Source organism: Larus michahellis, chromosome 1, assembly GCF_964199755.1.
Source record: "Larus michahellis chromosome 1, bLarMic1.1, whole genome shotgun sequence".
In the NCBI taxonomy this organism is placed as follows: domain Eukaryota; kingdom Metazoa; phylum Chordata; class Aves; order Charadriiformes; family Laridae; genus Larus; species Larus michahellis.
Genome location: NC_133896.1, coordinates 78,566,063 through 78,588,649, shown reverse-complemented (window position 1 = coordinate 78,588,649; position 22,587 = coordinate 78,566,063). Strand labels below are relative to the sequence as shown.

General features: G+C 46.6%; 1 protein-coding gene across 5 annotated transcripts in view; it reads right to left on the bottom strand.

Moving 5' to 3' along the window:
- Positions 1–22,587, bottom strand: part of NRIP2 (nuclear receptor interacting protein 2) — a 25,211-nt gene extending 2,624 nt beyond the window's left edge. Inside the window, exons 1-7 of one of the 5 annotated variants that reach the window (XR_012587186.1) lie at positions 21,789–22,465; positions 16,630–16,806; positions 8,839–8,921; positions 8,246–8,373; positions 5,320–5,372; positions 4,337–4,487; positions 3,349–3,612 (exon numbers count right to left, since the gene is read on the bottom strand). Coding sequence is in view for 3 of the 5 variants with exons in the window: in XM_074588596.1 (XP_074444697.1) it covers positions 4,395–4,487; positions 5,320–5,372; positions 8,246–8,373; positions 8,839–8,921; positions 16,630–16,806; positions 21,789–22,019 (765 nt within the window). In the remaining 2 variants the exon portion in view is untranslated. Of the gene's footprint in view, positions 1–1,989; positions 4,488–5,319; positions 5,373–8,245; positions 8,374–8,838; positions 8,922–16,629; positions 16,807–21,788 lie in introns of those variants that run through there. The other 4 variants (XM_074588605.1, XR_012587187.1, XM_074588621.1 and 1 more) reach the window with 4 other exon arrangements.

Here is a 22,587-nt window from a genome sequence, read left to right as displayed (position 1 = left end):
ATGAATGCTTTGCCTGGGGGAAGGAGCATGCAAAGAAGGATTCATTATGCAGAGGAGAGAGGGACAGATAGGGCTGGTGATTTCCACCTATTGTAACACATTAATTCGCAGAGGAACCTGAGCTATTGGGGATTTGAGAAATGAGGCATGTGAATCACAGAGAAGCTTCAGGAGGACCGGAGGATGTTCTGAAGATGAGCAGAAGCAGAGACTGCTGAGACTAACATCTATGAGCAGCACCTGTGAATTTCAACAGCAGCTAGTGTGCCAGTATCTGCAGGGCTGTAAAGTGACAGGCGCTAGTCACAATAGAACTGTCAACTCCAAGTCATGCCAATTTTATGTAGGATCCCATCCAGCACCCTTTAAATCATTGGAGAGATTCCTCTTGCCTTCAGTCTGAGTTTGGGAAGACTCCTACTCACCTACACCCTCACCAGAGCCCAGTTCCAAAAAATGCACGCCCACCACCTAGGGCTCCCACACAGAAGTGGCCAGGACTGAAAGCTGTTAGTGGCCCTCACCTTCCTTTGGTAGCCACTTGTGGGCACCAACAAAGCCTGGCAAAAGCTGTCAGACACTCTGGAAGGCAGCAGAGACATGCCTGGGCGTCAGCAAAGCCTGGCAAAAGCCCTGGGGTGCTCTGGAAGGGAGCAGGGCCCTTTGCAGACCTCACAAAACCTGGCTAAAGCTTTGGGGCACTCTGGAGAGAAGCAGGGCCCCTGGCAGGCGAAAGCAAAGCCCGGCAAAAGCCCTGGGGTGCTCTGAAGGGAAGCAGAGCCTCTTGTGGGCACTGGCAAAAGGAATAGGGTAAGGGTTAGGGTTTGAGCCATTAGGGCAAGGAGTTAGAGATAGGGTTAGGGATGGGGTCGGGGTTGGGAGTTAGGGGTCTGAGTTAGCGTTAGTTTTAGGATTAGGGCTAGATTTTTGGGATTAGGGTTAGGGGGTTAGAGTTAGGGGCTAAAATTTAGCATTTTAGGTTTAGGGGTTAGAGTTAGGGGTTATGGATTAGGTTAGGAGTTAGGGATAGGGTTAGTGTTAGGGATAGGGTTAAGGTTAGGTTTACTGTTTAGGGGTGTTAGGGGTTAGTGGTGGGGTTAGGGTTAGTGTTAGGAGTTAATGTTAGATTTAGAATTAGGATTAGTTTCTGGAATTTGGTTTGGGTCGTTAGATGTAGGGGGTTAGGGGCAAGGAGTTAGGATTAGTGGTTATGGTCAGAGATAGGGATTAGGATTAGCATTAACATTTAGTGTTAGGGTTAGGTTTAGTCTAGGGTTGGGGTTTGGAGTTAGGTTTAGGTGCTATGTTAAGGGTTAGGATTAGGGGTGAGGGATATGGTTAGGGTTGGTTTAAGGGTTTGAGATAGGGTTATGGTTGGGGGGTTGGGTAAGGATTAAGGGTTTTGGGTAGTGTTAGAGAGTTAGGATGAGGGGTTACGTTTAGGTTTAAGAGTTATGGTTGAGGCTTAGGGTAAGGGTTAGGATTTCGAGTTAGCATTTAGGGCTAAGGGTTAGGGTTTACTGGTTAGGCTTGGGGTAGAGTTAAACGTTTAGTTTTGGGTTTAGGATTATTGATAGAGTTAGCATTAGGGTTAGGGGGTTAGCGATAGGGTTAGCGTTAGGGTTTAAGTTTAGGAGTTAGTGTTATCGTTAGGTTTAGGGTTTGGGATTAACGTTATGGTTACAAGGTTAGAGTTTGGGGGTTAGGGAGTTAGGTGGTTATGTTTATGGTTAACTTTCAGGGTTAGGGGCTAGGGGTTAGGGTCAGGGTTAGGTCTTAGGTTTCATGTTAAGGTTTAGGATTAGTGTCAGGGTTAGTGGTTAGTGTTAGGGTTATGTTTAGGGATAGAGTTTGGGTTAGGGGTTAGAGTTTGGGGTTAAGGTTGGAGATTAGAGTTTGGGTTAGGGGTTAGAGTTTGGGGTTAAGGTTGGAGATTAGGGTTTGGTTTTGGGGTTAGAGTTTGGGGTTAAGGTTGGAGATTAGGGTTTGGTTTTGGGGTTAGGATTTATAGTTAGCATTATGTTTAGGATTTGGTTTACAGTTTTGTGTTAGGGTTAAGTGGTCAAAGGATTAGGGGTTAGATTTAGGGGGTTATGTTTAGGGTTAGGACTTAGATTTAGGGACTACAGTTTAGGATTAGGGGTTAGGGTTAGCATTAAGGTTTTAGGGATTAGGGTTTTCTTTTAGGGGTTGAGTTCAGGATTAGGATTTAGGGTTAGTTTTGAGGGTTAGATTTAGTGTCAGGGTTAGGGTTTAGGGTTTGGGTTAAGGCTGAATTTAACTTTGATGTTTAGTGTTAGGGTTTGAGGGTTTTTTTTTAAATAGATCATAAATCTTAATGAATAATAAGAGGTGTAATGGACATGGTATCTGTCAGCTTCGGCTGATTATTTGCCATCGTTCCACATACTATTTTTAGATGGCAACATGAGTTGGAAGCTGGGTGAGTTGCTGCACATAGGAACAGGCATTTCATCTGTCGCAAACAAGATTTTTCAGCAGGTACTATGTAGATTCAAGCTGACACAGGATGATGGTTTAGTACAAGTTGGAACTGTCACTTAAATCCCCTGGGTTTGAGAATCCAGTCAGCCATGCAAGTGATACGAATTTAGGAGGACTTACTGGTACTTTGGAAGACAGGCTCATTGAGTATTCATGGGTTCTAACATAAATGAGTGAGCTGTTGGTGGCGTTCAGGAGATAAATGGAAAGCAGTTCCTGCAGCCAGATGTAATCAGATGCACAAGTAGAAGAATGGTAAAGAAGACAAGGAACAGATCAGAAGCTGCAAGATACGATGACTAAGAATAAAAGTCACTAGCCTGATGTGGGTCATAGGAGGAGCAGATGCTAGTCACACCAATTAACACTGGTAAGTGCATCACAAATCATAGCAGCTGGGCTGTAACTCTGCTGTCCTCAGCATGCGTTAGACTACAGAATACAGCATCTGATTTAGGAAAGAACTAACAGAAAAAAAAGCAAAAATGCATACACAAGTTCTTTGAGGAGCACAACAGAAACAATGAGCAGTTTGATAAAAAGGGAAGAGAGACAGTGGTGTTTAATCCAGGAAGACCAGCAAAATGGGGATGTCGTGACATTCTAAGGATGGACAAAGGGACATCATGCAGACTTTGGATAGTGAATTAGTAGTCACAAGGCATGGAACAAGACCTGATCTGGTGCATCTTTCCTAGAGCGAGTTAATAATAGACCATATATCTATCATACAGCTATGCTCTGTTAAAAAATTAAAAAAATTTAAATTAAAAATTTAAAAACCCCAACAGTTAAGTGACTTAATCACCCTGGTTATCCCAGATGAGTTCACAGTTCTCTGACCTGAGCTGATACTGCAAGGAAGTGTAGTTCTTGTTTCATGCAGGAGTAGCAAAGTTGATGGGCTGTGAGATGCCGGGACTTGAGGCTGATGATGTGTCTGTGTCCATTCACTAGATTTCCAGTTGAAAGAAAGGAGCTGACAGAGCAGAAGACTCTAGGTGCTGTAATTCATTGCAGCTTTTAAACTGGGTGGCAGTATCTCTGATGTTGCAGCAGAGGTGATAGGAATGTAGCTCTAGCAGCTGGAGTGCAGAGAGTAGAGGCCTGGTCAGAAGAGCAGTGTGTGCAAGTCTGGTTACTATGTGTAACACCAAGAGATGATAAGCATTGCCATTCATATAATATAGCTTAGTAGCCAAGGATGCAGTGGCAAAGCCCAGGCCCCTGTACTCTGTACTCTAGGCATCTATGCTCAGCATTTCTGCAAATGTTTCTTAGAATTAAGAACTCTGAAAGTGTTCTTGCTGCAGGGTTTTTCCAAGAAAATACTTCTGTTCTTGTCTGAGCCAGCAAAAAGTAACAAAATCTAGCTTCCCAGAGTACAGATGAGGGGACTGGCCACAGAGCCCTTCCCACAAAGAAAGGGGAGTGGAGTCCACTCACATTGAGGCAAAGAGAAGGGAAACTTTCATGGCAATCTTTGGAGGCTTTTGGAGAAAGCTCTGTCCTTCTGTCCACAGAATGCATGGAGATTGTTCACGGAGACTCTCTTGTCTCATGAACGGAGGGTATTGTAAAAATAAGTCATTTAAAGGGTAGAGTGATTTTAGTACAGAAGCAGAAATTGGAGTGACGAGGGACAGACAGAAGAACAAAATGGCCACTTGGCACATGGGGACACGCAAGAGGGTCCACTGAAAGGAGGGATATCTCTCAAGATGAGGCACTCCCGGCAACAGCAGCTTCCAGCACCCGTTTGCCTTTTTCTCACTCCCCAGTGAATGCCTCAGCCTAGAACTCAACAAGGTTAGGGGCATGTGAGTCTCACCCTCATCTGTCTCATAGCAGCAAGTCTCCTCAGCCCCAGACATGGGGAATGCAGCCAGTCACTGACCAGGCTCTTCAGAAGCATGTAGAAAAGGCAGCTCTTGACTCAGTGCTTTAAATCTCAGGACTCCTTCCTCCAAGTCGATGCAACACTAAAGAAGGGGAGAACCAGTTACTTGCTGGACATTTCAGACAGCAGATCTCATGATGTCTATGACTGGGGAAAACCTGTATAACCATCAAGCAACCCCACTTTGGGTTTGTAGAGACCTTGCAGTTCCCCTCCCTGTCCCCCATGCTGCCTCCTTGCCCCTATTCCCTTCAATGGATTCTTCTTCAAACCCTTCACAGGGCAGTTCCCCTCCCTTCCTCCTACCACTCCCTCTGAGGTCATGTCCTCGCATCATTCAGGCATTCAGCCCAATGCTTTTCCTGCTGTAGGAGTCTGACTTGTGGCTACAAATATTCCATAGGCAGGGGCAAGCTTGCTGCAGCCATATTCTGAGCCATCCAGGAGCCAGGCTCAGCAGAGCACTAACCCTGAGCTGAGCTGACAAAAGGAGAGGACTCTTCCCACCTGTGTCCAGCTAGAGTTGGACACTGAATGTGATCATACAGCCTCATTTGGCTCAAAGCAAGGGCAGAGCTTGTTCACATCTGCCTTCAAAAGTCAGCACAGATACAACTCATGGCACGGTGTGCCTTGCCTTTTCTAGTATCCTCTTCAGTTTTCTCTTCCTGTTTGCAACTAGCATGGTCAGGAATACAAAGACTGGGAGATGTGATAGTATCCTATGGGGTGATTCCTTTCTTAAAGCCTTTAAGAAGGACTGGAAAGGAATCAGTGGCTCAGAGCATACTGCAGCCAGTCAGGCAGATGTGCAACAAGCATTGCAAGTGGCACCCTGTAAGACTTGGCAGTAAGCATTTGATGCTTCCAGCAACCGAATCTTGGAGAACTTATTGAGAGGAGCTATTCCTTACCTTGAGAGACAATAGAGTCTGGAGACCAATGCAAAACTCCAGCATTTCATCATCTGAGAAGAGAGAACAGACTGATAGATATATATAGAGAGATATATATACACACACTATATATACTGCACCTCTAAAAAAAGTGTGTCGCTCCCGTAAAATGATGTGGAGTACGAGAGTATCTGGTTCATAAAGTTTTACGTTTATGGTCTCTTCAGTATAAAGTAAATAAAAGGGAAAGTGATGAATTAAACACACAAACATTAACAAGCAGGTGATAACAGTGAGAGTAAGAAAGACCAGTGCTCTTCTGTCACTGAGCGATGAGCCGTTAAAGGAGCTACTTAGACACAGCCCTGAAGAGGGTCAAAATGAATTTTGTAGCTGATAAGAGGAGGGAACCACTATTATTTTCAGATAATTGAGGAGGTTTCTGGTATTGTTTGAAACTCACTGTGAGATACCAGGAGAGGCTTCTGGGAACATATAAAACTTACTGTGGGCTGTGTAGGGGAAGGACCAAAGGCAGGAGAAAGCCAGCAGCAGGGTGGAGAACAAGCATGGAAAAATGGATGGGAGGGGAGATAAGGGGGCCAGTCACATGCAGGCAGGCTGTTGGTCGGTTCACTTTTCTGTCCAAACCCTGCACATGATGGCTGCAATCTATCCAATCTTCTTATTAAATAATTTCATTAAGTAATTTTTTTTCTGTGTAACCTCTCTATCCTACGTGTGACTGCTGCAAGTCTTAAGTGTCGGCAAGCGTCGAAGACACCATGGGTTAAAGGGCAAATAGCTCTAGATGTCCACAACTGAAAGGACTGGCATGTGAGAGAGTTGCCAGTTAACTGAAGGGACCACAGGCCATAGGGCTCATAGGTTTGTGTCAACAACTGGAGAAGGGGATGTAGCTCACAGGTGCCAGCAACTAGAGACACCAGTGTGCAAGAGACATCTGCGTGCCAGTAACTGGGGAAGGGAGCACAGGCCGTAAGGCCCATACGCCTCGGTGTCAGCAGCTGGAGGGGCTGCAATGTGTGCTGCAAGCTCTTAGTTTCAGTAACTGGAGAAGGAGTATGGGTCACAGAGCTTGCAGGTCTAGGTGCCAGCAACTGGAGAGATGAGCATGGAGGAGAGCTCTGGGTACCAGCTCTGACCAGGGTCACAGGGGCCTTAAGTTTGTAAGCCAGCAACCGAAGAGGACAAGGCAGGTGTGTGAGAGGTCTAAATGCCACTAGAAAAACTTGGGTGAGTTTCTATGTCCCCAGTGAATTTAATCCTATATGCTTGTGGGTTTGTATACATAATTAGCTAGCAAACTTCAATCTGGTCTAGCCAGTGAGTAGGAGGAAACCTGCGTCTGGAAAGACTCAAGGTCTGTGTCAGTGTCTAGGTAAGGGGCTCAGGGTCCAGACATGGATATAAGACAGGCCTAGAAGCTGTGCTGTTATTTGAAGGCTCTGTGAATACAAGCGTGCTTGTGAATCTAGAGACTGAGGATGTATAAACTTCTGCTAGTGAACTTCAGTCCTGGTCAGACAGAGAGGAGGATCAGGACTGGGCTATCTGTGCTGGTGTTTATGTAAGTGCTGGTAAAGGCACTGCTCTATGCGAGGCAGTCTGTGTGGCTGGCCTTGTCTGTGTCCTCTCTGTATGAGCTCTCTGAAATATGTGTTCAGCCTTGCTACTGTCTGAACCTGCCACTAAGAACATGCATTGGACTGGGCGAGAGCGACCTCCTGGGTCTTAGAGTCATCCACCTGGATTTCAGTGGCAGGGAAGGAGGAGTCCCCAGGTCCTGGAGGATTTGGCAGCCACCAGTAACATCATTAACATTCCCCATGTCTCCTGGCTGCCTGCTTGCCCTGTAACCAGTGGCTGTATTTTACAATTTATTGATAACCACACATGCAAGAGCACTGTATGCAGAGGGAGATGTAGGGCACAGATGTAGCAGTTCTGCTCCTTCAGGCGGCCATTTTTACATCCCAGCAAAATGGATAGGTGCTACTGGGCTAAATTCACCTATGCTGTTACTAATACAGTCTCTCCATGAAAGGCAAGAACAAGCAGAGAAGAAACCAGGGAAGAAGAGGGAGCTGGAGTGTGGAAAGGGAGGAAGGTCTTTCTAGATGACTGGGAAAGTGGGAAGAATGAACATGAAAGAGGGAACAAGGGAGGCCTTGGAAGATGAATAGTAATCATCAAAGATGAGGAGACAGATAAAGGCGAGAGGATAAAGCTGGAAGATTAATAGGGAGAAAGAACAGGGGGAAAAAAGATGACTAAGTTGTTTTCAGCATATGCACAGCTTGATGTAAATGCAGAACATGCAGCCTTTCTGCTGTTTTCTTGGTTTGCTCCAGTGCCTGCTCACTTGACCTTGTCTCCTATGGCTCCTTCCTTCAAAGGGTCCTGCCTCAGAACACAGAGGGACACTCAGCACTCTGGGGCTACCAGGTTCTTTCAGTGCGCTTCCTGCAGCAGAGGCAGATAAGTACACAGAGAAACACTGGGAAATAAGCTGTACCCTCTGTCAGTTTCTCTGATAACTTCCATCCAGGCAGAGACACAAGTGCCCATTCAATAGGAGAACATAGAGCACCAGAGGACTAATCAAGCAGTCTGGATAATTTTAAGAAAGGTCCATTTTAGAAGGAAATGAGAATTTTCCACATCCTATGTTAAGACCAAAAACCACCTCATTTCTCCCCACATTCAATGCCTTTTGTCTTCTCTGTACTCTTCCTATGCCCTTTGCCTTTGGTTACATTGAGGGTATTCACAATGCATAATGATCTTGGCCAGCAGTGGAGGTGACCGCATCACCAGCCTCCCACCACATTACGCTTTTCCCAGAGATCCTTTTAAATGGTCTTGGCAGTGCAAGAGGGACACAGGAAAACTGAGGGAGAGGAGGGGCTGGCACTCTCACCTACAACCAGTGCTGAACACAGCACTGTCTCCTGGCCAAATTGCAACTCCATGTGTTCTACTCGGCCAACAACGCTGGGGATGGGAAGAGAGAGGTCTCCACAGTCCATGGCAGACATTTCTTCCAGCCTGTGAGACACAAGAGGTGTTATTGCCTCAAGTGGAGGAAGAGGAAGAAAAACAGGACTTTTCACTGATGACAGTACTTCTTGATCTCATTGGGAACAGGCCCAGAAGAGGAGGAATCTCTTTCATATAGCATGTCTGGAGGCAGATTTCACAAGCAAAACCATAAGGTTCTGTCCATTTGGGTTCCTCACCGCTGGGGCTAACCATCAGCTAGGCAGCTTTGCCCTGCAATACACACAGACAGAATGACACAGCTCTGCCTTCGGGTGTGGGGTGTGCACACAACTTTGCCAGTGCTCCTGATGCCTTGCCCTGTAGGCCACCCTCTGCATCTTCTCCTAAACAGCCATGTGCACATGCAAAGCTGTTAGTAATTATCCTTGGGGCTGGGAATCAAGAGTGCCTATGTTCTTGTCATAGGTTTTCTTTTAGCCACCGCTCCTTTTCTACTGTGCAAAGACTTACCCCAGATGGTTTAAACAGCTCTTGGAGATGAGATTTGGTAGACAGCCAGTGTTAACAGTTGCTTTCAATACCTGACCTTGGCACTAGAAAAAACAACAACAGATAGTTACCGTGGGCTAAAAATTGGCATACCCACTCCCTCATCCTACAGCGTGACAATCCCTTAGACCTTCCTTAGCAACACCACCAAAGATGTGGTGTTTTGGGCAGTAGACATAAGGCAGGAGACCCATCCAAGACAATGGTGGTCTCCCCAGTGCTTTGCCAAAGGCTTCCTTTTTGAATTTTTCTTCTTTAATTTGTATTTGATTGCACAGACACCTATCTGTTATTAGTGACTTTAACTTGGCAGTATTCCAGTCAAAGTTGCAAAACTAGTGAATTTGTTCAGAAAACCCACATGGACGTTATTAGAAGAGCAATAATTGATATGACAAAAGCTTCTAAAGGAATATAAGCATGTGGTACAGCCTTTGTAGTTTTTCTCTGTCCATTTCTTCTGATGTCACAGGGAACAATGTTCCATGACTATATTTCTATTCTCAGTTGAACAGCTTCCAGAGGGAGAAGTCTGTGGGAGAAACCGGAGCACCCAGGAGAAGCAACCCTGAGAAGAGCTTGAATTTAAGGCAGTTCCCAAGATAACTGACATATCCAAGTCACTCTTGAATCCAAGAAACAACGTAATCAAGAGGGTTTTTTGTAAGCCCCCCTATTTTGTATGGGGCTTACATTAAGTTCCCAGACAGCTCTTTAAGGAAATATGACATGAACACGACAACTACAATATTCAAGCTGGTGTCATCTAGCAAGGAAGAAGCTGGATGCCCTGCAGTCCTCTGCATGATCTTACTGGAACAATCCCCAGTGCCTTGCCTACTTCATTTCTTCACCCCTTTGTACTTGAAAGGGAACAGGAGATGTGGTTGCCATCTCTTTTCTGTCCCTTCTGCGCACGGGTCCTTAATGGTGGGCCAGAGGTCTTGAAGTAACAGCAGGTTTCATATATGGTAGAGATCTGAAAAAATAGGGTTGTCAAGGACACCAGTAAGAGTTATGTTCAGAAAAGAAAAGGAGGAGCAGCTGTTAGTAAAAGAACTGGAAAAGACGGAGTAACTGCCGTCTACAAAATATTGCTTGCACCTACCTATAGTGCCTAATCGTACCCATTCTTGACAGCCTAGTTCTTCAAGGCTTTGTCTTGCGCCAACACCCAAAAAAACCGCCAAAAAACCAACCACAAAGTTTCTGTCTTGGGAGGCTCGTTTTCCTTCTGCTATGATTTGTATTTTTCCTGTTATTCCTTCTCTTCCATCCATTATGGCACTCAGTGCCATGAGACGCTCAGAAGCAGAAACAGCCCTCCTACAGCTCCTCTACCCTTATGCTCATTTCTGATGAGCTTAAATGCTTTGAACACCTTAAGCAGATCAGCATGACCATCAGGGACTCAGTGCAGCACTGACAGGGTCAAGGAAAATAATTTTCTGCTTCTTAACTAAATCTGTTTATGATTATTACAAGGGTTAATCATCACAGAGAGCTACATCCAGTATTTCCAAGATTTCATTTTCAAAAATGTGCTAATTGTGAGTTAATATAAAGAGAAAGGAGCAAACACCTCCTGTGAGAAATACTGGAATGCTGCAAACAGACACAACACCAACAGTATCTTGAGTGCTAATTGCACTCAAGGCAAACTCAGAGAGCACATGCTGGAAACTTCAAGTCTGTTTTGTCTTGGACCTCTTCCTCTGGTCTGAACTGCATCTGCAGTACAACAGTGTAGAGGATTTCATCATTCCGAACATTTAGATACACCATATTGCTAGAATGGCCATTTAGTTGAGAAATTCTCAGGCACTGCAAGACCACTGGAGCTAGACATCTCAACCTATTTTATTTTACAGAGTTTACCAAGAATCATGTAAGACTCATATACATATATATGATGTACATTTAAGTAACATCAGTGGTTTTAGAAGGATGAGCATTCACCATGTGTGGCCCCATCCAGGAACACGGAGAGCAGCACTCCAGCAGTATCTACACAGAAAATGTGCACAGATGCCTATTTTCAACAGCTCCTAATTTGGTTATTATACTTTTTCTTCTTTAATGTAAAAAAAACATGTCTTATCCATAAAGAATTCTGTCCAGTTAATATGGGTTCCCGTATTACTGCAAACACTTGTGACTTCTTACAGCACCCAAGTGAGGCATATAATCTAAATACTTCAGGAAAGCCAATTCAGTCCAAGGCTGCTCTTTGGCACACGGTATGGAAATTGCCACAGAACTACAAAGCCACAGGTTGGGAGAACACAAAACTTAACTAACCTGATACCAGCCGGAAGATTCATGAAACAGAGCCAGAGCACAGAGAAACCAACCTCCAGAAGCTCTCTCTGCAGTTCTTTGCATATTTGTACAGGAATATTCCCCCAGCTCGTTGGCAGATGAGCAGTCTCGTTTCGTTGCAGGGCATCTTGAACTGCCATCCCGTGGTAATACAGATCACACATGACAGAGCTGGCAGGAGATCCAGCCGAGCTGCTGCCTATTCCCAGAATGCATGCCCATTCTCTTGCCCTTTGTTCGTGCATGCCTCCTGCCTCTTGGCATAAATCTGCTTTAAGTGGGAGAGCATGCTAGAGCCTCACAGAAGGGGAAGAGCTGCAAAGCACTCTATTTAGAAGCTCCCAACTTTGGCAATACTTCTGCTAGTTCAAGGAGGCACATTGCCGCGGTGGCTCCATGCTGCCTGGCATGTCAAGTTTAAACATTCAGGACTGGGAGTAGTGCCTTACCGATAGAGGTCGCCAAGGCCAACTGGAGAGATCCCACCTTACTTGATAACAACAGCTGCTTGTGGCAAAAGCTGGTATTACAAAGTCCAGGCTTCTAGAGCGAAAACAGTCTGGAAACTGACCAAACCCAGAGGACAGTCACTTATCCCTGCCCATGGCAGCAGGATTGAAGCTAGATGATCTTTAAGATCCCTTCCAACGCAAACCATTCTGTGATTCTATGACAAAATGCATCCCTTTCTGCTTTTATTGCTCTGTAATGTCTGTGCTGTCTGGTTCTCACTAACACATCAGCCCTGCCTGGAAGGATTGTGGCCAGAATATGCAAGGCCACAAGGCATGAGGAAAGATAAAGCACAAAATGCAGATATATGTTAAACATCTCCCTCCTCATCCTCTCTACTGTGCATCATAGAAGAGGCTTCCCTGTGCCTCCTCACTGTCTAAGCAGGTATATTAGCCACGAGTGTCAGGTCAGGTATGCTACCACATCTGCCGAGACTGCACCCTGCCAACTGTCCAGCTGAATCAGCTCTTCCTCATTAACAGGCATGGAGTCTACTGGGAAAGAGTCAACCGTGCCTGCGGCTCTCAGAGGCCAACTGTTCATTGCACAGCTACAGAAAATACATTGTATCAGCTCTTCAGAAAGGGAAGACCTCCAGTACGGATAGCAATTGAGAAGGAATCACTTTGGGAGCAGACAGACCTGAGATGCGTGAGCTGTTAGGGGTTGTTGTGATAATAAACCTAAACTGTATCATTAGGCAGATTCTTGAGTTTTGTTTCATAGCAGGCTGGGAAAGTTGCAAGTTAGAAACTTGCTAGGATATAACAGGACAGTGATTATTCTGTCAAAAACAACATTTCGTCTCCTTCAGTTCCAGTAGCCTCACAAAAGCTGTCCACCTTCCAATTATACTGCTAACTACTTGCCCAGAGAACTCACCAGGAGCCTAAGGAGAGTCCTTGGTCCAGCACACCACAGATACAATGCAGACTAGGTAAGGAGTACGCAGGCAGCAGATGAGCACTGCAGACCTTCTTGGAGTAAGAGGACATTTCATCACATCATTACCCACTCTCATCTCCGCCTCAGAACTTTCATCTGTTACTACCAGTCACCATTAGTCTTCATCTAAAAGTCAATTATGGGGATTTCCACGAAAGAGAAAGAGGGGAGGGTAATCAGCAAGGATCACCATTTATAAAGAAAGAGCTTTGTTTTCTGAAATAATGTCAGTTACAAAGTCAAGAAGCTGCTTCAACCAAAGATGATTAATACCAAGTTGCTTTGGCACAGAGGAAGAGCAGCTTTGAACAGCAGTGGAATCTTTCAGCATCTATTTCCAAGTCAACAAGAGACAAGCCCCACCACAAAAAGTAACAGCTCAATTTTACAATGCAGGTGCCAGTCACACCAAGTGTTCCAAAGTGCTTTGCAAAAACTGCCACAAAAAGGCGCAATTCTGCTCAAGTACATGTGAGCAATCCACCTAAGTGAATAGGAAGATGAGTGACTCTGCATTACAACTATTATAGACTGGAACTCTCTGTGATCTCTGAAATTTAAAAAGGCCTTAAACACAGGACAACACAGGACAACCATGACCTGTTAGAGTGAAAACACTTATTGCCTGAATCACAGAATCATAGAATGGTTTAGGTTGGAAGGGACCCTAAAGATTATCTAGTTCCAACCCCTTACCATGGGCAGGGACACCTCCCAGTAGACCAGGTTACTCAAAGCCCCATCCAGCCTGGCCTTGAACAAATCCACAACTTCCCTGGACAACCTGTTCCAGTGCATCACCACCCTCATGGCAAAAAATTTCTTCCTAATATCTAACCTAAATCTACCTTCTTCCAGTTTGAAGCCATTACCCCTCGTCCTATCACTACATGCCCTCACAAACAGTCCCTCCCCATGTTTCCTGTAGGCCCCCTTTAGGCGCTGGAAGGCTGCTATAAGGTCTCCCTGGAGCCTTCTCTTCTCCAGGCTGAACAACCCCAACTCTCTCAGCTTGTCTTCGTAGGAGAGGTGCTCCAGCCCTCGGATCATCTTTGTGGCCCTCCTCTGGACTCGCTCCAACAGGTCCATGTCTTTCCTGTACTGACGACTCCAGAGCTGGATGCAGTTCCCCAGGCGGGGTCTCACCAGAGCAGAGCAGAGAGACAGGATCACCTCCCTGGACGTGCTGGCCATGCTTCTTTTGATGCAGCCCAGGATACAGTTGGCCGCCTGGGCTACGAGTGCACATTGCTGGCTCATACTGAGCTTCTCATCAACCAAGACCCCCAAGTCCTTCTCCTCAGGGCTGTTCTCAATCCATTCTCTGCCCAGCCTGTATTTGTGCTTGGGATTGCCGTGACCCAGGAGCAGGACCTTTCACATGGCCTGGTTGAACTTCATCATGTTACATGGGCCCACCTCTCAAGCCTGTCCAGGTCCCTCTGGATGGCATCCCTTCCCTCCAGCGTGTTGACCGCACCACACAGCTTGGTGTCATCAGCAAACTTTCTGAGGGTGCACTCAATCCCACTGTCCATGTTGCCGACAAAGATGTTAAACAGCGTTGATCCCAATACCAACCCCTCAGGAATGCCACTCATTACTGGTTTCCACTTGGACATTGAGCCATTGACTGCAACCCTTTGAGTGCAGCCCTCCAGCCAGTTCCTTATCCACCAAGTGATCCATCCACTTAATCTCTCTCTCCGATTTAGAGACCAGGATGTCATACGGGACAGTGTCAAATGCTTTGCACAAATCCAGGTGGATGATGTCTGTTGCTCTCCCCTTATCCAGTGGTATCTCAGTGGTTAATTAGACACATTGTTAAATAAAAAGTTTATTTGCAGTCTGATTTATGTATGACTGGATTTTGTTGTCGTCTCTCTCATCAATAGTCCCTTGTGTCCTCAAATCCATGGAATACAGTGGAGTGTATTGGTTAATTTTCTCTTGAATAAACTGTAGGGTGCATTCAAATCTTGCTAATAGGTTCATTTTACAGTCCGTTGTCGATTTGTTCAGCTTTCTGCTGGACCCTCTTCAGCTCTTCAGAGTCCTTTCTCTTGTGTGGACCTCGGACAGAATGGGAATCCACCATTTTCAGACTGGTGGATTGCTTTCTTGCCCTATTTTTTATGTTTAATATGAGGGTATTTCGTTATTCTTGGAGTTGTGTTATACCGGGAGTTTGTATTTGACTGATTCAATGGTAATTATTACCAAGTGCTTAGAAGATAAATATTTTGACATTTTTAAGTATAATATATTCAGGTACACAGAAAAGTTGTAATGAAAACAAGTGTTAACTCTGTCTATCCATATGTATGCTTTACAACATAGTTTGTAATTCCAAAATCGCAGTGTTTTATTGAAAAATCATATGTCCATTCTGAAAGAACTGGCAGTACACGTAGTGCGCCTTTTTTACAGAAATTAAAAGAAACTGCATAAAAATGACGCTTTAATTGCATATATGAACATCTATTAAATAATTTGTGAGTTATCTCATCATTGTCATTAGTCTGATACTCTTAAAATGGTGAGGAAAGAGCAAATAAACACATATATAATAAATTTGTCATTCGTATTCCTATTGTAACACTTTTTAATTTCTGTTTATGATATGAAAACAAGGCGAATTCCGATTTCAGCAGGAATTTGAGGTGGTATCATTTAAAAATAAGACTTTTTGCTTCATGTTGGATTATGTTAATCTGGAAATGGACCAGTGAGGAGGGGTGGATCTGTGAACCCCTTTGTATCTTGCTGTCTTCTCCCACATTCAGACATGCTGTTGTATCTTTGAGCCGTTTACCACAACCCTTTCAGTGTGGCAATCCAGCCCGTTCCTTATCCACCCGGTGGTCCATCTGTCAAATCCTCGTCTCTCCAATTTAGAGACCAGGATGTTGTGCAGGACACTGTCAAACGCTTTGCACAAGTCCAGGTAGATGAGGTCTGTTGCTCTCCCCTTATCCACCAACGCTGTAACCCTGTCATAGAAGGTCACCAGATTTGTCAGGCATAACTTGCCTTTGGTGAAGCCATGTTGGCTGTCACTGATCACCTCCTTATTTTCCATGTGCCTTAGCAGAGTTTCCAGGAGGATCTGCTCCATGATCTTGCCAGGCAGAAAAGTGAGACTGATTAAAATGAACTGGCACTCTGAGTGCTATTTCCTGCTGTAGATCTGTTACTTACAGGCAAGGCTTTTTGAAGTTCACAAATGAGAACATGAAAAGCAGCAAGACTAAAAAGGAAGGGTGGAAAGCTTCCTTTCCTTCAATGTAAAAAGATTAAGTATGGCAAACAGTGACTGGCTCTTAAGAAGGGCGGAAAAATTGATAAATGCAGAAGCTACTGAGTTCAGAGTGAGTTAAGTGCAGCATTAGACCTATTTCGTTGACTGTGATGTTCATTAACCCTCCTTCATGAGGGAAAATGTAATGTATGTAAAAGCTGGGGTACATTAGAAACGTAAAAGGGGAACAAGTATTGGAGTCTGACACTGAATTAGCTACTGCCCTGGGATATGATACCTATGCATGCCTATCCTTGTTCAATGTAAATACCTGGCAAAAAAACCCCACTCTTTATCATTGAGTTTCCTCTTTTTTGTGGTTTAAGCCCAGCTAGCAGCTAGAACCACACAGCCACTCACTCACTCCCCCCAGTTGCACTCTTTGCAGTTATGCAATACCGCACATCATAGGAAAGCTGGCCTCCAAAGGAAGGAGACGTGATTAAGGTAATTTATCTTCAAATATGGACAACTAGAATGCATGTGGCAGAAAGACTTTGCTCTCTCTGTTGGAAGAACCATATCACATGCGGGAAATCTGCTCTCTCTGGCTCCAGCTGGCTTTGCAATTAATAAATTAGCATGGCCCTTGGGAGTGGGGCAGCTGGAACTCATTGTGCACTCGCCATCACTGTAAAATCAACAGCACTGTGTTGTTGCCTTACCTGGCACTGTATTAGCAGGGGCGAAGACTCTTTTCTCCTGTCCTCTCCCCTTTCCATCTTTTCATCCTGGTCTTTTGCCAGCGGAGATCGAACCCGTGCAGACTGAACCCTGGTCTCGCCCTGCAGCTTGTTCAGATTGCCTTCCAAGAGGCGCCGCTGAACCACGCTATGTGGCTGCTGTGTCCATCACAAAGAAAGAGAAATCCCAGCTAAGTGTGGAGCTAAGGACAAGGACATTTGCTAGCCCAGGGAAGCAGACTGCAAATATTTGACCCAACTGATGATTCTGATGAAAGACAGGCTTATCCCAAAAAACTTTCTTTAAATCCCAAGATTTTTTCTGTAGCCACTAAGGTGATGACAAAGTGTTGGGCTGTCTGTGACAGGCAGGTCTCTGGGATATATCTGTTCCTTCAGCTAAACATACACTCTGCAGTCTCATACCTGTTCAGGAACTGCAATATACTACCTGGCGGGTGTGTGCTGACATCCACCTTCTAATGTGCGAGGGGATGTGGGATTCAGTATGTGTGTGATGTATGTGTGGGTAGGAAGGCAGGACTCCAGAAATTTTAGGTGTACAAGCAATTATTTGTAGAGAAGCAGGAAGCTTCCCCTGCATAGGAAATTAAAACTAGCTTCTAATGTTTTCTGGAGTCTGTGTCTCTGCTCCCCTCCATCAGAAATGATACTATTTTGACTCCCTTAGTTGGAGGAGCATCTGTGAAGCCCTGTGTTGTTCACACCTAGAAGGGAGTGCCATCAGCCAGATCAATGGCTGAAGGAACTTTATTCCTATTTATCTCATGTATCTTGGTCATATCTCATGTATCGTGTATTCCTGTCTCCTTCCTATCTCCTTTCTTCTGGGTGGAAGACAGGGAAGTGCACCAAAAGGGAAGAGAAATTGTGAAAACCTTCTTGTCCCAACATTGCATACACACACAGGAAAGTGTTGCTTTGGAAGGAAAGCTCCCTATTGTCATCAGCTTGATACTCTAGTATTTGCCCAATGTTGATCCAGTGCACTCAGTCCCTGCAAAGCTACTGAATCAACAACGGGCAGCATCAGTGAAGTAAGCCTGCTGGAGGTAGCTTTGTCCTTCCTCCACGTACTTGGCCCCGTGGCCCTTCTCCAGGAGAACAGCTGCTCAGAGCTGAGAATAGCGTTCTCAGTAACAACTGCCTGTGTGAAGAAAGGCAATGAATCTAAACGGGTTAATGTGCTACAGCATAAACCGTTGCTTTTAACTTTCTCCAAAAAAAATTAATAAATCAGGTTCTAGATGGTACAGCAGTTTGATGTAGGATCTTATCAATGCGATCCGATTTAGATCAGACCTGCCAATGAGTTGGGCTGTATTAACCCTACAGGGGGCTTTGAACCAGCTTTATGCTTGGTAAGAGGGCTAAGGCCAAGGAAGCCTATAAATTGCAACTCGAAGCACGCTGACATGTCAGTTTTGCCCAATGGTTGGAGCGGGAGAACTGTTATTGCCTCTTTGGTTGCACTCAGCATTGCTCTTTGCAAGGTGCTGAGTCCCTCATGCCTCTGTTTCCCCATCACTCAAGGGGTAAGAGTCAGATAATTCACATGCTGCATGACAGACACTTCAGTAGTTGAAGAAGTGAGGTAAAAATATCTCTCTGTTCCTCATCTTTTCCCAGCCTACGGTGCAGGCCCACAGGACAGCTGGCCATTGTACTTCACTCCCTAAATACTCTGAGCACAGTGCCAGTTTTGGCTGCTAGCTAACATCTGGGCCATGGGAAAAGGGCAAGGAACCTACAGCAGGTCTCCAAATTCCCATCCTCCTTCCTGTTTCGTCTCACAATCTGTCATGCGAAGGACCTTTCCGCCTCCCTGCAACCTTTCCCATAGAAAGAGCAGGCCCTTTGCAGCTGCCACCTCTGTCCCCTTGTCACTCAGGCTGGGAGGAAGCCAAGCACTGATGGAGCAGCACTGGTGGAGTAGCTGAGCTTTGGGACTGTGGCGGCATCTGATTCAAGAGCAGATGCCTAGGGCCCTCCCTGTCTTCTGTCTCACCAGTGAGAAAAGTGGAGACCGCTGTCTCACTTAGGCTGGTAAGAAACAATGAGATGAAGGGGGTGGTGAGGGAGGACCTGAAGGAATTGTGGCCAGCAGCTGGAAGGGAGGCCTTCTCAGAACTCTTAGAAGGGTCATAGCTGGTAACCAGCACAACACATCAGGTTCAGGCTCTCCGGTGTCAAATCTCAAGGCTTTGCTATGATTAGTGAAGGGGTATGAGCTGGGCATCTTGATTTTTGGGAGGGGAGAAGCCAGCTATTCAGACCTTCTTGGTATTGTCAGAATATTTTAGCAGAGGCAGCTACTTTTTTTTTCCATTTAAAAAACCCCAAACACTAAAATGTCATGCTCGTAGTTGTTATAAAGCTGGAAATGTGAGGTCTCTACTGAAATGTATAATTACTCATTGTTGGAAATGTGACGGGAGCATCAAATCCCAGACACTGCTGGATGCATTGCATAAGCTGAATGCACACCCAGAATACACAGAAGAGAGTGGCAAAAAGTATCAGCCTGACTTTGACTGTATAAGAAAACATGTCGTTTTTTTGAAATGACATGGGGCCCTGCTCTAATTTTAGGACATGTGGGACCGACACAGCTGGAATCTCCGGCACTGTCAGTGGAGACAAGTGTTGGGGAATTAATGAAACTCTTCTCCCACTGTAAGTGCTATAGGACTCTGGGGTGTTTTGCACTCTTTCCAAGATCAACCTGTCCAGCGCTTTCTGCTGCTGCTTTGTTTTCAGCCCTGTGTTCCTGTTCTCCAGGAAGGAGCCAGATCAATTCAGGAAACATAGATGGAGCTTTTCATGGGGCTGGAGGAGTGCCTGAAAGTGTACTTTGGACTCTAATTTGCAGCCCCCAAAGCATCACAGTGATATCACAGTGGCCCACCAAGTTGCAGGGGCTGCTGAATTGCTCTTGGAAATCTAAGGCCTGGTTCTTCTCTTGCTCCAAGGTAAACCACAAATACCACAGCTACTGCATTGACCCCAGGTATGGCACCGCATGTGCAAATTTTGCTCAGGTGCCACAATTTGTTTTGTGCCTTCTAACACCAGTGCAAAATTTCCAAGGCAGAAAAGATGTTATGCTTTATCCACTGCTCCCTAGCTCCATGGTAAAAATGTTTCAGTAATTCTGTTACAGACCAAACATGAACTATGTAGTAGTTTTAAGTGACTGAACGCCTTCTGTACGCGTGGAAGTCTCCAGCCTAGAATGGTTAATTTGACCAGGAGAACTGCTCGTGGCAAGCGATTTGGACAAGGCCTGTCTCACTAGAGCAAGCATTTGGGTCTTCAGGGTGACAACCTCTGGAGGCAAAGACTGCCACGCGTCTGGGTGTGCAGGACTCTCACAGGGGCCTGTGGCTGGCACCGCAGTTGTCATTTTGGGACATGCTGTGACAGGAGTCAATTCCAAAGCAAAGCAGGTAGACATGTTTCTATCTGCCTTTGTGGCTGGGCTCAGCAAACATGTACTAAAAGACTCAGAAGTGGCTCCTCCCCGTTCCCTGCCGAAAGCTGTACAAGAAATAGCCCAGGGGTATGTTTGGCTATTGCTTCCTGAGGAGATTTTTCAGCTGCAACACTGCGGGGCATGAAGGGCCAGTGCTAGCCTGCCCATGCTGCCAGCCTGAACAGGGCCCTCCAGGCTCCGGTGTGGCCAGACCTCCTTCCCCGCAGGGAGGAGAGGCCCCTGTTCCTTGCTAACGTGACACTTGTGTGGCTCCCCTCTTGTACTTCAGCCAGCGACTGTGGCCAGGGCCAGAGGGATGCTCAGGACTAGTCCCTGCTGAAAGCCGTGTGTACGGTTGCAAAAGGCTGGCAGAGCAGGAGGTGACCACTCAGGGTGACTTTGAGGAGCCATCCTTGACCCTGCTGAGCCAGGGACTCTCAGCAGCAGACAAGGCAGCTGCGGGGAGGGTGGTGGGAGCAGGAGGGTGCGCCAGCACGGGAGCGTGGCACTGACCCCTCGACTGTGCGCAGGGTTTCAGCACGGCTTCCATTCAGGCCCGGTGCCTGAGACCCTGCCTGTCCTGCACACGTGTGCCCCTGTGCGCAGAAGCACCCACTGCTGGCAGCCATGGGGCTTGCCACGGGAGCCGGGAAGGGACTGGAGGCAATACACATACACAAATATCCGTGGTGCTGCCGCGATGGTCTGAGGATACAGAGGGAAGCAGGGCCTGCAGGGAGGGGCATGATCTTCTATGACACCCACTGGCACAGCTGGAATAAGTGGTTGTGTCCACATCACTGCCCAGACCCAGGCCCTCTTTTAGGGCCTTTTCCCTCTTTAGACCTCCACATCCTTGAGCAGTTAAACTCCACAGTGGAGAGAAGTTAGACAGCAAAACTGCCAGAGCAAGGGGGACATGTGTGCCATTAAGCCAGCAAGAGATCCCGTGGGAAACTGCTCCCTGCCTTGGGGAAGTCCCTCCAGACCACAGGCTGACCAAGCTCCTGGAACAGATCCCCTCCCTGATGCTTCCTGCTCCACGTCTCCTCAAGGAGATGCCCACAGGCCTCATGCCCATGCGTCCTCCTCAGAGGTGTTATCCCCAGGTGCTGGCCGCTGCAGCTGCCTGCACACCTGGCTAGCATTCCTGTCCTGTTCTTGTCCCTCCAGAAATCCAAAGAGCGGGGGGACAGAAAATAATGCAAAAAGCTGGCAAGGTCAAACCTTGGAGTTTCATGAACTGGGCTTCCTTCCCTGCTGAGTCCAGGAAGGAGTCTGCTTTGGAGCTGGATCATGCAGGAATACATGGGGGCTTTCAGAGATGTCCCACATGGAACCATACATGTCAAATGAACATATTTATGTACCGAGTGAGTGGAAAGTTGGATCCTGGGGAGTCCTTCCAGTCCATGTCTGCCTGCCTCTGGGAGGAGTTTTGTCCCTGTGGGGATGCATGGGGAGATGAATACAAAAAATGGGCAATTCCTTCTTTCCCCTCCCCCGACCTGTTCCTAGATGATGCTGAAGGGAAGTTTCATCTTTGCTGAACCTATGACCCTTTCACAAAGCCTGGCAGCAGTTCCCAATTGGGATAAAGTCTATTAGGAGGACCCCCTCCCAGATAGGGTCCCACTGGACTCACCAGATCCTTGGAGGTGCCGAGCCTTGTCAAGCCGTCCAGGGGCAGCAGGTCAGCAGAGTCCTTGTGCACAAACTGTGTGGCCTGTTTAAGGCGCCTCTTCTGTTGCAGAATAGCTTTGTTCCTCAGCTCCACCTCACACTCCTGTCGCTCCAGGTCAGGAGTACCCTCGCTCTGCTTTTCCTCACGGTCTCCTTGCCCCAGTGGCAGGGGGCAGCTCTTCCTTGTGCTCATGGTGAAGATTCAGACAGAACAGGTCTTTCTTGATATGCTGGCGTGGTCCCAGCACTCGTCTCCTGGTGTTTGCCCTCTTGAGGCTGACTCAGTCTCTGAGCAACTTTCCCTTCCCCACAGCTCTCCTTGTCTCCCTTTCTCTGCTTTTCCTCCTGCTCTCTTAGTTATAACTCACCCATCTCTGAAGTGTTTCTCTGCCTTTTCCTCCCTCTGCCCTCTCCACTCCGCCGGTGTCCCTCTGCTCCCCACCTCTTCCTTTCACTCTCTTCTCCTGCCCTGACTGCAGCTCTGCCTCCTCCAGTCGGTGGGTCCCTGTCGTAACAGAAAAAGCCCCGCGTCAGAAACCAATTTCCATAAATTACAGCAGAGCCTGCAAGATGCTCCAGCTGGAAAAATCCAGCAGCAGAAGGATGGCCCGGCTGATGGGGGCTGGACTTACCTCCCTCGGGCTGTGCCCGCGCACGCGCGTGTGTGTGTGAGTGTGTGTGTGTGTGTGTACACTGCCTGTTCCCCCCAATACGCTGAAGAGACAGTATATCTCTCCGTGGCAGGCTGTGCAGTTCAGTGT